The sequence below is a fragment of the Lynx canadensis genome, chromosome A2 (genome assembly GCF_007474595.2).
Source record: "Lynx canadensis isolate LIC74 chromosome A2, mLynCan4.pri.v2, whole genome shotgun sequence".
NCBI classification, from domain to species: domain Eukaryota; kingdom Metazoa; phylum Chordata; class Mammalia; order Carnivora; family Felidae; genus Lynx; species Lynx canadensis.
Window position 1 is genome coordinate 155862231 of NC_044304.2, and position 16216 is coordinate 155878446.

At 39.5% G+C, this 16216-nt stretch overlaps 1 protein-coding gene across 1 annotated transcript; it reads left to right on the top strand.

Annotated features, from left to right (window-relative positions):
• Positions 1 to 2093: 2093 nt before the first annotated feature.
• On the top strand, positions 2094 to 3038 carry LOC115509283 (putative olfactory receptor 9A1). Its single transcript, XM_030308607.1, has one exon. The coding sequence runs from the start codon at positions 2094 to 2096 to the stop codon at positions 3036 to 3038; it is 945 nt and encodes a 314-aa protein (XP_030164467.1).
• Positions 3039 to 16216: the final 13178 nt, after the last annotated feature.

Consider the following 16216-nt stretch of genomic DNA (forward strand, 5'->3'; position numbering starts at 1 on the left):
AGAAGGAGAGAGAGAGAGAGAGATAGAGGAGACAATAGGGCTTCCACAGCACTGTTATCACTGGACTTTTCCTTAAGTGCTCATATGAAGACAGTTTTCTCTTGCACTGAGAGTGAGGACAGCAGCAGCTTTCCCTGGGCCACAGAGCATGCTCTGCCCTAGTCAGGCAGGAGGTAGCCTGGGCTGATCCCTGGAGAGCTGTAGGATTTTCCAGGTCAGTCTCTTTCTCTAGAGGTGAGTGTCTGCTCAGGGCTCCCCTCTGCGAAGGAGAGTAAGAGAGGATCAGCATGGGAAGTTCTGGGCTTCATTGCTGTCTAAAATGAGGACACCTTCCCTGGAGCATGAACAGTAGGCTAGGGGAGCCGCATAATGGAGGAGCTCAAATCAAATCCTCCCTCCACAGCAGAGAGCATATTCAGCTCTTTTCGGTACTTGTGATAGACACATCTCTCTGCTATGACCTAAGAATCTGCTCTCTCATTTGTCCTTATTTCTTGTTTTTGTAATCCGGCCATTGTGTAGGGGATCTCCAGGGAGAGGACCACAGCTTGACCAGACAATGCCTTAGTAAAGAGTGAAGAGAGACTATTTTATAACAAGAGGAAAAGCAGATCAGGGTGGATAGTTTTTGCTCATTCACTGACATATTTGAACAAATGTTTTGAATAAATATTAAAAGAGCACATACTTACTCTGTGTCAGACTCTGTTCTTGGCACTGGAGATGTGAGAGTGAACAAGAAAGACAAAAGTGCTTCAATATCAGCTATTGATGAGAGCCAGTAAGAAGAAAATCCCACCAAATAAGAGGGTAAAATGTGAGGCACTTTTGCTGTTTTAGAGAGGATGATTGGAGAGGGCCCATGGGTTGGAGACATTTGAGCAATGACCTGCATGTGTGAGGGAAGGAGCCCAGATTTACTGACCAGATCAGTGTGAGCCTTTTGGGTGTTTTCTGACACTTTTCCATATTTGTAGGTCTCTGGAGAAAACAGGAGGACACAGCAGATAATCTCTGGGGACTTCTCCAAGGTTCTCTATAGGATGCAGACCATGGCTGGTTGGAAATAGACACAGACTGCCTTTTGGGAGGTCTTATCTCCTTGCTGAAACTAGAGATTTGAGACATGGGGAAGGCAGAGGGTGTTGCTTGTTTTCTTGTCCCCTGGTGCCAGGGTGGAGATTATACAGGACAGATGGGAGTTGGGGATAAAAGTCCCAGCCCCCTCTTTACTCCTCTGGACCCCTACTCCCTGGTGTCCTCTGGTGTCAGAAGGAACAATCTCAGAGCTACAAGTTTCCAACTGGAAGCTAATGAGGTTCTTCCTACCAGGAAGAACAGTCGCCAAAATGAGAGACAGAGATGGCATTCATGATAAGAATAAGGAGGAAAAAAGTGGATAATCCACTTCAGGGAGTCAGCTCCCCAGAAGTCAGGGAAAGACTCCGTGCTTTGTTTCAAAATAGCTGTTATCTTATGACAGTTTTCTGGGTAGACCCACCACCCTGTCGGCTGGCTCTACTGATGGGCTCAAACGATGATACAGGTAGCCGAAGCAAGAACTGTAAGTGAACAGAAGTTAAATGGAGCCCACATTCAGAGGAGATGAAGGAAATATGTAAACTTATCTGGGTGGGATTGGTAAGATTTTGTAGGACATGGACGTAAGAGGCAGAGAAGAAATCGTAGGGCATTTAGGGTGGAAGCATTGGTGGCATAAATGAACACACTGTGGTCAGGGAACTGGACAGGGTGGCAGGTCAGAGCAGAGATGGAGGCAGGATGATGATGAATTGAAAGACAAGAGTGCCTACAGGGGTGGGTGGGCTTTCAAGCCTAGGCTGTGGTGTTAGTGACTATTGCTCATCTTCTTGCATATATACGTTTATTTTCATATGTATTTTCTTCATAAAACATTCAACGTCAACCTTGTACAGCAAATAGTGGAAGATGAACCCACTTGGTCATGATGCAGCCTAAGAGCAGAGATGATATTTCCTCCACCTGGGAATAGCGTTAGTCCTGTGAAATTAGAAGGCTGTGAACTCTCCTTTGTTCCCTAGATTCCATAAAGAACAAGAGCACAGGACTAAATGTTGAAGAATTATTCTAGTGCCACTGAATTTTATCTACTTGGCTTCCATGGCTCCAAAGAACTACACGATATTCTTTTTGCCACTTTCTTCTTTCTCTACTCAGTGACAGTCATGGGGAACATGGTCATCATTGTGATTGTCTGTGTTGATAAACGTCTGCAGTCCCCCATGTATTTCTTCCTTGGCCACCTCTCAGTCCTAGAGATCCTGATCACATCGGTTGCTGTCCCCTTAATGCTCTGGGGGCTGCTGCTTCCAGGGATGCAGGCAATGTCTTTGACAGCCTGTAGTGCACAATTATATTTGTACCTTTCTTTGGGTACGTCGGAGTTAGTATTAATTGGAGCAATGGCTGTGGACCGTTATGTGGCTGTCTGTAACCCTTTGAGGTACAACATCATTATGGACAGCCACACCTGCATCTGGGTGGTCATTGTGTCATGGGTGTTTGGGTTCCTATTTCAAATCTGGCCAGTCTATGCCACATTTCAGCTTACCTTCTGCAAATCAAATGTGATAGACCATTTTTTATGTGACCGAGGGCAACTGCTCAAACTATCCTGTGATGATAGCCTTTTCACAGAGTTTATCCTTTTTTTAATGGCTGTATTCATTATTGTTGGTTCTATGATCCCTACAATCATCTCCTACACCTACATCATCTCTACCATCCTCAAGATCCCCTCAGCCTCGGGCCGGAGGAAAGCTTTCTCTACTTGTGCCTCTCACTTCACCTTTGTTGTGATTGGCTATGGTACCTGCTTGTTCCTCTATGTGAAACCCAAGCAAACGCAGGCAGCTGAGTACAACAGGGTAGCGTCACTGATGGTTTTAGTGGTGACCCCTTTCCTGAACCCATTCATCTTCACCCTCCGGAATGACAAATTCATAGAGGCCTTTCGAGATGTCATGAAACGCTGCTATCAACTCCTCAAGGATTAGCTGTGTCCTAAGGACAATAATGAACTCATCATCATGGACCTGAGTAATCTTAAAACACTAATTCAACCTGAAATGATCATTTTCATCATCAAATAGTTTGTGATGCACAAAGGAATTCTAAAAATTTTTCATAGGAATTTTAAAACATGGCTGGTTCTCCAATTTATAATTAGATGATTCCTACATGGGAGATCACATTATTATTTTTTAACTGGATATATATGTTTATACACTCTTCTATACTTATGATACATCTTACAATATAAATTTAACAGGTGTAAATGTACAAAATATGGGTTTTTTTTTAGAACTCTGAACTCTGACTGGGAAAAGCAAGGAAAAGCATAATTCACTCCATGGTCGCTGAGCTATGTGTTTGATTCTAGGTACTAGGGTCATTTTCCCATATTTTGTCCTGTGATTTGATGATATTTTCACTGCCTAAAGACCTTCTGTTTCTTCTGTAAGTGACAAGTCCAGCCTCATGTACAGCCTTTTCCTGAGGTTCCTGCTCCAACGTTCAACAGGGACAGTACCTCCCTGTGGTTCTCAACTGACAGTTGTGAGAGTGAACTCACTCCATAGTCCTGACACCTCCCAACCTCAGGGCTAAATGTGTGTTAATTCAGGCACATCTACAATTGGTAGACTTTCTCAGAGTGAAGAGGGAGGGTTTTGGAAAGAAGTATTTTCTCATCTGTCATTGACTCTCATTATAACACCAGCCCCAAATGTGGGAGGGGAACTGGCTAGTTTTGGGAATTGAAATGACAAGGGTGAGCTGATCTTGCTGTGTCCCTGGGCTGAAGCAGGTGTGCATGGAGGGCAGAAAAATGGCAGCTCCTGGTCACTTCTCCCCATAGTCCTCACATTGGTCAATCCTGACACAGGACATTCCATCTCCCTTCTCTCTCAGCTACATTTCTAGGTTCCCTTCCTCCTCCCCCCCTCACAAGGACCAACTTTGCCAAGCTGTCTTCCAACTCTACAGTGAGTTTCCTCGTCCGCATCTCAATTCCTTTATTGTCCCATCCTGGCCTCTCTCCTTTCACACCACCATTGTCAATATTTCTGCCATTCTTATGTGGCTAAGCAGGGGTCAAAAGACTGTGCACATGAAACTTCCTTCCCAACATTATACATGTATGTTGTGAACTCACTGAAGGGACTGGGAAAAAAGAATGTGACATACATAACTGAAAAATAGTGTTTTGACTGGAATCTGTAAGACTAAGAGTGGAACTGAGCATGATCATAATAGTATTGTTAATAAAGTTGTTTCCCACTGAGAGTATGAGTTAACAATTCTGCAATTGCTATACCTGTATACTACAGGTGAACAAATAAAGATAACAACTGGTGGGAGCCAGGTCTGTCACTGTGGATGGGTATGTTACAGAGAAGCAAGAGGAGAAGGCTAGAATTAGCCATGTGGCACTGGATTCAAATTGGTGCATCAGTGTGCACGCATATTAGAAGATTATATGTATGTAGGTGGGTTGATTAATATATGATATAAATAAATGATATGGAAAATGACTCTTCTTTTTCGTAACTATTTTGGCCATTCTCTTGTCATTCTCTTTCCATATAAATTTAGGAGTCAGTTTGTAGATATCTACAAAATGCTTGCTGGGCTATTGATTGGGTCTGTGTTCAATCTATAGTTAGATTATTAAAACCCTGAGATCTAGGACTCCTTGCATTTGTATATGATTGTAAATTTTCTGCCTGACCATGGGGTTCAGTAGGGGTTCTTTGACGGTAAGAGGTCAATCCCTGTTCTTTCCTCCATCTCACGTACTTGTTCTCTATGGCTCTTTTCAAATGTAGGCAAATATTTGTCTTTCTTCTGTGACATTAGGCTTGCCCCTGAATCTTTCCCTGGCACACACCAATGGCTTGACCTTTACATTTTATACCTTTATATTGTGTCGGTACCATTGTACAGAAGTGTCTCATAGGCTTTACAACTCCTCAGAGGCTATTTACGTGTATCAGGCCATCCTAGTCTATTAGAGTCCTCCTCCATTTTTCCTGCAACCTCCATCCCTCCAGTCCAACGAGCCAGTATTGTTTTTGAGCACTGTGCCTGATGTCATCTGTCCCTCTCAGGGGCACCACCAGTAGTCAGAAACTGTGTTCCTTATTATAGACTCTGAATCAGGGCCGCTGCCCCAACCCTGGAGATTTTCCTGTTCACATGCTGTATGTGAACACTTGCTTTTATACCGAAACATTCATATAACTTGGTATTAAGAATGCTTAAGACTCCAAAGCAAGAGGAAACAGAAGCTTTATTCACAATCATAGCAGCATTCCTTTCAATTGCCAAAAAGTGGAAGTGACCCAAAAGCCTCTCCACAGATGAGGAAACAGATGAATGTGTAAACAAAAGCTGGTATATGCGTACAATGGAATTTTATTCAGACTTAAAAACCAATGAAATTCTGATACATGCTGTCGTATAGATGACCCTTGAAAATATTGCTAAATGAAAGAAAGTGAATATAAAAGGGAAAATGTTGTATGTTTCCGTTTATGTGAGGTACCTAGAATAGTCCAGTTCCTAGAGACAGAAAGTAGAATAGTGAGCAGCAGGGGCTGGGGAAGGAGGAAATGGGAGTTACTAATTAATGGGGGCCAAGAGTCAGCTTAGGATGGTAAAGTGTTCTGGAGATGGAGGGTGGTGACGGTCGCACAACAATGTGAATGCACTTAATGCTACTGAATTGTACACTTAAGATGGTTAAAAATGGCAAAATTGTGTTATATATTTTTTACCACAATAGAAAAGAAAAAAATATTAAATATTTCTAAATGATTTTTTATGATGAATCATCAGAGCTTTGATCCCCTCTTTGTTTTTTTTTAATTTTTAATTTTTAATTTTTTAATTTTTATTTTTTTCAATATATGAAGTTTATTGTCAAATTGGTTTCCATACAACACCCAGTGCTCATCCCAAAAGGTGCCCTCCTCAATACCCATCACCCACCCTCCCCACCCTCCCAGCCCAATCAACCCTCAGTTTGTTCTCAGTTTTTTCAACGTTTATTTATTTTTGGGACAGAGAGAGAGACAGAGCATGAACGGGGGAGGGGCAGAGAGAGAGGGAGACACAGAATCGGAAACAGGCTCCAGGCTCTGAGCCATCAGCCCAGAGCCTGACGCGGGGCTCGAACTCCCGGACCGCGAGATCGTGACCTGGCTGAAGTCGGACGCTTAACCGACTGCGCCACCCAGGCGCCCCTGTTCTCAGTTTTTAAGAGTCTCTTATGCTTTGGCTCTCTTCCACTCTAACCTCTTTTTTTTTTTTTCCTTCCCCTCCCCCATGGGTTTCTGTTAAGTTTCTCAGGATCCACATAAGAGTGAAACCATATGGTATCTGTCTTTCTCTGTATGGCTTATTTCACTTAGCATCACACTCTCCAGTTCCATCCACATTGCTACAAAGGGCCATATTTTGTTCTTTCTCATTGCCATGTAGTACTCCATTGTGTATATAAACCACAATTTCTTTATCCATTCATCCGTTGATGGACATTTAGGCTCTTTCCATAATTTGGCTATTGTTGAGAGTGCTGCTATAAACATTGGGGTACAAGTGCCCCTATGCATCAGTACTCCTGTATCCCTTGGGTAAATTCCTAGCAGTGCTATTGCTGGGTCATAGAGTAGGTCTATTTTTACTTTTTGAGGAACCTCCACACTGTTTTCCAGAGTGGCTGCACCAATTTGCATTCCCACCAACAGTGCAAGAGGGTTCCCGTTTCTCCACATCCTCTCCAGCATCTATAGTCTCCTGATTTGTTCATTTTGGCCACTCTGACTGGCGTGAGGTGATATCTGAGTGTGGTCTTGATTTGTATTTCCCTGATGAGGAGCGACGTTGAGCATCTTTTCATGTGCCTGTTGGCCATCTGGATGTCTTCTTTAGAGAAGTGTCTATTCATGTCTTCTTCCCATTTCTTCACTGGATTATTTGTTTTTTGGGTGTGGAGTTTGGTGAGCTCTTTATAGATTTTGGATACTAGCCCTTTGTCTGATATGTCATTTGCAAATATCTTTTCCCATTCCGTTGGTTGCCTTTTAGTTTTGTTGGTTGTTTCCTTTGCTGTGCAGAAGCTTTTTATCTTCATAAGGTCCCAGTAGTTCATTTTTGCTTTTAATTCCCTTGCCTTTGGGGGTGTGTCAAGTAAGAGATTGCTACGGGTGAGTTCAGAGAGGTCTTTTCCTGCTTTCTCCTCTAGGGTTTTGATGGTTTCCTGTCTCACATTCAGGTCGTTTATCCATTTTGAGTTTATTTTTGTGAATGGTGTGAGAAAGTGGTCTAGTTTCAATCTTGTGCATGTTGCTGTCCAGTTCTCCCAGCACCATTTGTTAAAGAGACTGTCTTTTTTCCATTGGATATTCTTTCCTGCTTTGTCAAAGATTAGTTGGCCATAATTTGTGGGTCTAGTTCTGGGGTTTCTATTCTATTCCATTGGTCTATGTGTCTGTTTTTGTGCCAATACCCTTTGATCCCCTCTTTGATTCTCTTCACACTCTTCAGAGGTGACTGTGTTCAACTGTTTCTACTGGGATATATAAATAATATACTGACATTTTGTGATTGATCAAGTTGTTTTTTCTTTAGTTAATCACCTTATTTTTAAATTTTGATCAAATATTCATCCTGTTTTTTCTTCTTGTTTACCCCTGCAGATACCATAAACCTAACAATAAATTATTCCTTGTGCTTTGTGCTCCATAGGTCTTCTTGCTTGGTGTGCTTCTAAGTTTTGATGGGGCAGATTTTCCAGCATCCCTCTAACAGAGAACTCATAAAAGGTAAGCTATTTTGGATGTTTTTATTCCAGCTTCATACTTCATTGTCACTTTGGTCAGATGAAAACACCCACACACCAGCCACTGGGGATGCCTTGGCTGCAGATCCCCCAGCATCTAATGTACCTCACCCTGGTGCCCAGACCCAAAGGCAGCTTGGATGAGCTTTGGGCACAGGCTATTGAACATGCCCAGAAACTCACCTGGAATCTGTAGGCCAAAGAGAGACCACAAATGTGAGCATTAGCTCTTTCCTTTGGGAAAGCTAAAGGGAGGTTTTCAGCACCTGGCCTGGTGCATTACATGATCTAGAAGACAAACAAACTTAAGAATTCACCAAGAGAGAGCTCAAGAAACAAGTGTATCCATATAAGTCCTGAGAAAGCCTCTGAATCTCTAGAATCACTCAGAATCAGTAGCCTAGCCTGGCTGATAGTAGGTCTTTTTCTTCTGAAGCCAGTCACTAATTTAATCTGATCCATTAATGAGAAATGAAATATTATTCAACCATAAAAAAGAAGAAAATCCTGTCATTTGCTAACAACATGAATAGCAAAATAGTAACATGGATAAATCTTGAGGGCATTATGCCAAGGGAAATAGATCAGACAGAGGAAGACAAATATTGTATATTTTCCCTTATATGTGGAATCTAAAAAAGCCACACTCCTAGGAATAGAGAGTAGACTGGTGGTTACTAGGGGCTGGGGAATGAGGGAAATTTGGAGATGTTGCTTGTAACTCTTATAAGTTATAACTCCCAGTTGTAAGATAGGTAAGTTTGTGGATCTAATGTACAGCATGGTGACTATAGAACTATGCTACATTGTATACTTGAAAGTTACTAATAGAATAGATATTAAATGTTCTCACCATGAAATAAAAAGTAATTTTGTGAGGGGACAGATGTGCTAACTAAATTTATTATGGTAATCAGTTCACAGCATATATGTATATCAAATTATTCATATTTGCATAATTACATGAGGAAAAGTCTGGAAGTCAAGGTAGGTAACTGATTACCAACTGGGCTATTAGGAGTAGGAGTGAAAGAAGTATTTCTTATTGAATAACCTTTTATATTGTTTTGGTGTGTGTTTCATGAGAATGTATTACCAATGAAATTCTATATTATCAATTTAAAAATAAAAGATGTAAAATTATTCTGTGTTTTTCCAATGTCTTTGAGTCATACTAATTAAACTCTAGCTTTCGATTGCCAGGAAGGTTTGATTGTTTATGAGGATATCTCATTATTTTTAGCAAATGAGTATTTACTTAAGTCTATATACTCTGTAAAGTTTCTGTTTAGCTGAAGGTAGAAAATGGGAGAACAGTAGGGGAGGAGGGATGGAGTTTCACATTTTTCTACTTGGGCCTTTGGTTACTTTGTCATGACATTCAGGGGTTCTTCAGATATTGAGCACAGGTATCCGATATTATCTTACATGCACATTGGAAATACCTTTTATCAGTCTAGTTTTTCTATTCGTTAAAAAAAATTCAATTCCAGCATGGCTAACGTGCAGCGTTATGTTTCAGGTGTACAATATAGCGATTCAACAGTTCTATACATTACTCAGTGCTCATGAAGGTTAAGTGTGCTCTCAATCCCCATCCCCTATTTCACCCATCCCCCTACCCACCTCCCCTTAGGTAGCCATGTTTGTTCCCTATAGTTAATAGTGTATTTGTTGGTTTGTCTAATTTTTTCTTCATTTATTTCTTACATTCCATATATGAGTGAAATCATACGGTAATTGTCTTTCTCTAACTTATTTCACTTAGTATAATACATTTTAGACTTTAGATCTATCCATACTGTTGCAAATGGCAACATTTCATTCTTCTTATGGCTGAGTAATATTTCATTATATATATTGAATATATATATACACACATTATATATATATATATATATATATATATATATATATACCACTTTTCTTTATCCATTTGCTTATCGATGGACATTTGGGTTGTTTATGTAGTTTGGCTATTTCAGTAATGCTATAATAAACATAGAGGTGCATATATATTTTTGAATTAGTGTTTTTGTATTCTTTGGGTAAATACCTAGTAGTGGAATTACTGGGTTATATGGCAATTCTATGTTTAATTTTTTGAGGAACCTCCGTACTGTTTCCGCAGTGGCTGCACCAGTTTGCATTCTCACCAACAGTGTGAGAGGGTTCCTTTTCCTCCACATCCTTACCAACTCCTTACCAACAATTCAGTAGGTTGTCTTTGTTTTCTTGTGTTTCTGATTTTAGCCATTCTGACAGGTGTGAGGTGATAGCTCATTGTAGTTTTGATTTGAATTTCCCTGATGATGAGTGATGTTGAGCATCTTTTCATGTGTCTGTTGACCATCCATATGTTTTCTTTGGAGAAATGTCTGTTAATGTCTTCTGCCCATTTTTAATTTTGTTTTTTGGGTGTTGAGTTGTATCAGTTCTGTATACATTTTGGAAGGTAACCCTTTATTGGGTATGTCATTGCAAATATCTTCTCCCATTCAGTAGGTTGTCTTTTTGCTTTGTTGAGTGTTTCCTTTGCTATGCAGAAGCTTTTCATTTCAGTATAGTACCAATTCTTTATTTTTGCTTTTGTTTTCCTTGCTTCCGGAGACACATCTGGAAGAATGTTTCCACTGATGTTACAGAAATGACTGCCTGTGCTCTCTCCTAGGATGTTTATGGTTTCAGGTTTCACATTTTGGTGTTTTACCCATTCTGAGTTTATTTTTGTTTATGGTGTAAGAAAGTGGTCCAGTTTCATTCATTCTTTTTGCATGTTGCTGCCCAGTTTTCCCAACGCCATTTGTTGAAGAGACCGTCTTTCCCATTCATGTTCTTGCCTCCTGTGTCAAAGATTAATTGACCTGTAAGTGTTGGTTTATTTCTTGTCTCTCTGTTGTGTTTCCTTGATTATGAGCCTGTTTTTGTGCCAGTATTGTACTGCTTTGATCACTACAGCTTTGTAGTATATCTTGAAATCTGAGATTGTGTTAATACCTCCAGTTTTCTTCTTTTTTTCAACATTACTTGGGCTATTGAGGGTCTTTTGTGGTTCCATATGATTTTTAAGATTATTTGTTCTAGTTCCATGAAACACGCTGTTGGTATTTTGGTAGGGATTGCAGTAAAGCTGTAGATGGCTTTGGGTTGTATGGACATTTTAATAATATTTATTCTCCCAATCCATGAGCATGGATATCATTGCACTTGTTTGTATCCTATACAATTTCTTTCATCAATGTTTTATAGTTTTCAGAGTACAGGTCTTTTACCTCCTCAGTTAAGTTTATTCCTAGGTTTCTTATTATTTTTGGTGCAATTATAAACGGGATTGGTTCCTTGATTTCTCTTTATGTTGTTTCATTAATGGTGTATAGAAAAGCAACAGATTTTTGAATGTTGATTTTGTATTCTGTGACTTGACTAAATTTGTGTATCTGTTCTAGCAACTTTTTGGTGGAGTTTATTGGGTTTTGAATTTAGAGTATCATGTTACCTGCAAATAGTGAAAGTCTGATTTCTACCCTGTTGATTTGTATGCCTTTTATTTATTTTGTTGTCTGACTGCTGAGGCTAGGTATTCCAGTACTATGTGAAATAACAGTGGTGAGAGTGGACATCCCTGTCTTGTTCCTGACCGTAGGGGAAAGCTCTCACTTTTTCCCCATTGAGGATGTTGTTAGCTGTGGGTTTTCCATATATGGACTTTATTTTGTTGAGGTATGTCCCTCTAAACCTACTTTGTTGAAGGTTTTTATCATGTATTTTACTTTGTCACATGCTTTTTCTGCATCTATTGAAATGATCATATAGTTTTTATCCTTTCTCTTATAGAAGTGATGTATCATGTTGATTGATTTGTGAAGCTTGAACCACCTTGCATCGTAGGAATTTATCCCACTTGATCGTGGTGAATGACTTTTTAAATTATTTAAATCATTGGCTTCTGTTTGTTAATATTTTTGTGGGGATTATCACATCTATGTTCATCAGCAATATGGGTCTGTAGTTCCCTGTTTTTTTATAGCATCTTTTAAAAAGTTTATTTATTTTTGAGAGAGGGGGAGGGCAGAAGGAGAGGAGACAGAGAATTATAAGCGTGGAGCCTGATGCGGGGCTCAAACTCATGAACCATAAGATCATGACGAGCTGAAATCAAGAGTTAGGCCCTTAACTGCCTGAGCCACCCAGGAGCCCCTTTTGTAGTGCCTTTATCTGGGTATTTATTATTATTGGGTAATGCTAGCCTCATAGAATGAATTTGGAACCTTTCCTTTCTCTGCTATTATTTGGAATAGTTTGAGAAGATTAAGTTTTCTTTAAAGTTAATTTTTTTTAAGTTTATTCATTTATTTTGAGAGAGAGACAGAGTGAGTAGGGAAGGGACAGAAAGAGAGAGGGAGGGAGAGATTCCCAAGCGGCCTTCATGCTGCTAGCACAGAGCCCAACACAGGGCTCGAACTCATTTAACTGAGATCATGACCTGAGCCGAAACCAAGAGTCAGATGCTTAACTAACTGAGCTGCCCAGGTGTCCCATGTCTTCTTTACATTTTTTGTTGAATTCGCTTGTGAAGTCATCTGGTCCTGGACTTTTGTTTGTTGGGATTTTTTTATTTTATTACTGATTCAATTTTGTAGCTGGTAATCAACGTGTTCAAGTTTTCTATTTCTTCTGGATTCAGTTTTGGATTCAGTTATGTTTCTAGGAATCTATCCATTTTTTCTAGGTTGTCCAAGTTCTTGACATATAATTTTTTAATAACATTCTCTTATAATCCTTTGTATTTCTGAGTCAGTTATTTCTCTCTTTAATTTCTGATTGTCAACCAAATCCCAGTAAGTTATTTTGTAGATAATGACAAGGTGATACTAATGTTTATATGGAAAGGGAAAAGGCTCAGAATAGCCAACATAATAGAAGAACAGACTTGAAGGTATTGTCTCTACTCAACTTCAAGACTTATTATAGAACTGTAGTTTTCAAGACAGAGTGTTATTGGTGAAATAATAGAGAAATATATCAGTGGAAAAGAACAGAAAGCCCAGAAATAGACACACACAGATATCATCAACTGACCTGTAACAAAAAACAAAGGCAGTTCCATGAAGAAGGGATAGCCTTTTCAACAAAAGGTGCCGGAACAACTGGACATCTTCATGAAAAATAATTCTGGACACAGACTTTACACCTTTCACAAAAGCAAACTCAACTTGGAGCAGAGACCTAAATGTCAAATGCAAAGCTACAAAACATCATAACGTAACAGTGGAGAAAACTAGGTGACCTTGTGTTTGATGACTATGTTTTAGATACAACACCAAAAGCATGATTTAGGAAACAAAAAATTGAAAACATGAACTTCTGCTCTGGGAAAGACTGTTAAGAGAATGAAATGACAAACCACAGTTTGGGAGAAGATACTTATAAAGCACATATGAAATATTGCACATGTATCCAAAATATACAAAGAACTCTTCAAACTCAACAATAAGAACACATAACTAGACGGACATTGAGGAGGGCACCTGTTGGGATGAGCACTGGGTGTTGTATAGAAACTAATTTGACAGTAAATTTCATATTAAAAAAATAAGAACACATAACTCAATTAAAAAATGGACAAAAGATCTGAACAGACCCTTCACTAAAGAACATATGCAGGTGATAAATAAGCATATAAAAAATGGTCAACATCCTATGTTATCAGGAAATTGCAACTTAAACAACAATGAATGTTAATGAATGTTAACACCTAAGAGAATGGCTAAAATCTAAAACACCAAATGCTGGTGACAATGTGGACAAGTGGAATTCTCATGATTATGTTGGGAATGAAAAATGGTATAGTCACTTTGAAAGACAATTTGGCAATTTCTTGCAAAGCTAAATATACTCTTACCATTCAACCCAGCAATTATCTTCCTTAGTATACACACAAATGAGTTGAAAACTTATGTCCACACATAATCTTGCACAGAATGTTTACTGTAAGTATATTCATATTTTCCCCAATTTGGAAGCAGCCAAGACCTCTGTTATGGGTTGAATTATGTCTGTCAACATTCATATGTTGAAGTTCTAACCTCCCAGTACATCAGCATGTGAACTTGGTTGAAAATGGGGTGGTTGCAGATGTAATCGGTGAAGATGAGGCCATAGTGGATCCCTATCCTAATGATTGGCACCCTTATAAATAGAATACCAGGGGCGCCTGGGTGGCACAGTCGGTTGAGCGTCCGACTTCAGCCAGGTCACGATCTCGCGGTCCGGGAGTTCGAGCCCCGCGTCGGGCTCTGGGCTGATGGCTCGGAGCCTGGAGCCTGTTTCCGATTCTGTGTCTCCCTCTCTCTCTGCCCCTCCCCCGTTCATGCTCTGTCTCTCTCTGTCCCAAAAATAAATAAACGTTGAAAAAAAAATTAAAAAATAAAATAAATAGAATACCATATGAAGAGACACACATAGGGATAATGCCTTGAGAACATGAAACGTAAACCAGATAGCAATAGAGAAGACTCAATAAAACCAAATGTAATGTCTTGGAAAAGAATAATATAATTGGTCGATCCCTAACAAGAATGACCGAGGAAAAAACAGAAACACAAATTACCAATGTCACAAATGGAAACAAGGGGTATCACAATGGTACCATAATTCTTAAATCTATAAAAATGGGTATCATGAACAACTTTGTCAATAAACTTGACAGATGAATTAAGCAATTCACCTTGCAAACACAATCTGAAGTAGAAGTTTTGAATAGTCCTTTAGCTACTAAAGATGTTTCACCTGTAAATACTTTCTCATAGAGAAAACTCTTGGGCTAGAGGTCCTCACTAGACATGGAGGTTCCCCAACAACTTGGAAGGAGATAATACAAACTTTTCCCACATAAAATAGGAAAGGAGGGCATATTTTCCAATTCATTTTATGATAACCAAAATTACCTTCATGCCAAAACCTGACAAGGACCTTACATAAAAGAAAATTAAGGCTAATGCCTTTCATTAACATAGAGGCCAAAATCCTGAATAAAAGGCTAATCTATATAATCCAATAAGTTAAAAATGATAACGAACATACCTCCATACAATATGCATTTTTGGTGTCTGACCTTTTCATTCATTGTAATGTACTTGAATTCAACCATTTTGTGTCTATCAACAGTTTGTTACTTTTTGTTGCTGAGTAGTATTTCTTCATATGAATATATACATCTCTGTTGATACATATTTATTTTATGTTATTTTAGTTACAATGAATACAGGCACTATGAACATTATAACAGAAGTATGTTTTGATTCATTTTAGGAAACTGTCTACAAGTAGAATTGCTGAAAAAAAAAATATATATATATATTTAAGTTTTTAAGAAATGAAACTTTTTCTGAAGGAGTTTTAATACTTTATGTTCCTTCTTCCTTCTCCATTTCTACTCTTCCAGTGTATAGTGGAAAATACTGTAAAGATATCTAGAAAACTGAACCATGCCTTGAATTAAGAAAATTGATTCTGGGGGAGCCTGGGTGGCTCAGTCGGTTGGGTGTCCAACTCTTGATTTCAGCTTAGGTCTTGATTTCACCTTTTGTGAGTTTGAGCCCCGCATTGGACTTGTACTGGCAACCCAGGGCCTGCTTGGGATTCTCTCTCTCTCTCTCTCTCTCTCTCTCTCTGCCCCTCCCCCACTCGTGCTCTGTCTGTCTCTCTCTCTCTCACTCTCTCTCTCTCTCTTTTTAAATTTTTTTTTCAACGTTTTTTTATTTATTTTTGGGACAGACAGAGACAGAGCATGAGCGGGGGAGGGGCAGAGAGAGAGGGAGACACAGAATCGGAAACAGGCTCCAGGCTCCGAGCCATCAGCCCAGAGCCCGACGCGGGGCTCGAACTCCCGGACCGCGAGATCGTGACCTGGCTGAAGTCGGACGCTCAACCGACTGCGCCACCCAGGCGCCCCTCTCTCTCTCTCTCAAAAAAAAAAAAAAAAAAAAAAACCAAACATTAAAAAAATTTTAAAAAAAGAAAAGAAATACCTGACCAGAGACTCTTTGGATGGGCCCAATACAATCTCATTTAAAAAACAAAACAGATGAGCAAAGGAGAAAAATGATAGAGAAGTAAACCAAGAAAGACTCTTAACTATAGAAAACAAACTGATGATTACCAGAGGGGAGGTGGGGGTGGGTGGGTGAAGTGGGTGATGGGGATTAAGGAGGGCACTTGTTATGATGATCACCAGGTGATGTATGGAAGTGTTGAATCATTGTATTGTACACCTGAAACTACTATTCCACTGCATGTTAACTAACAGGAATTTAAATAAAAACTTAA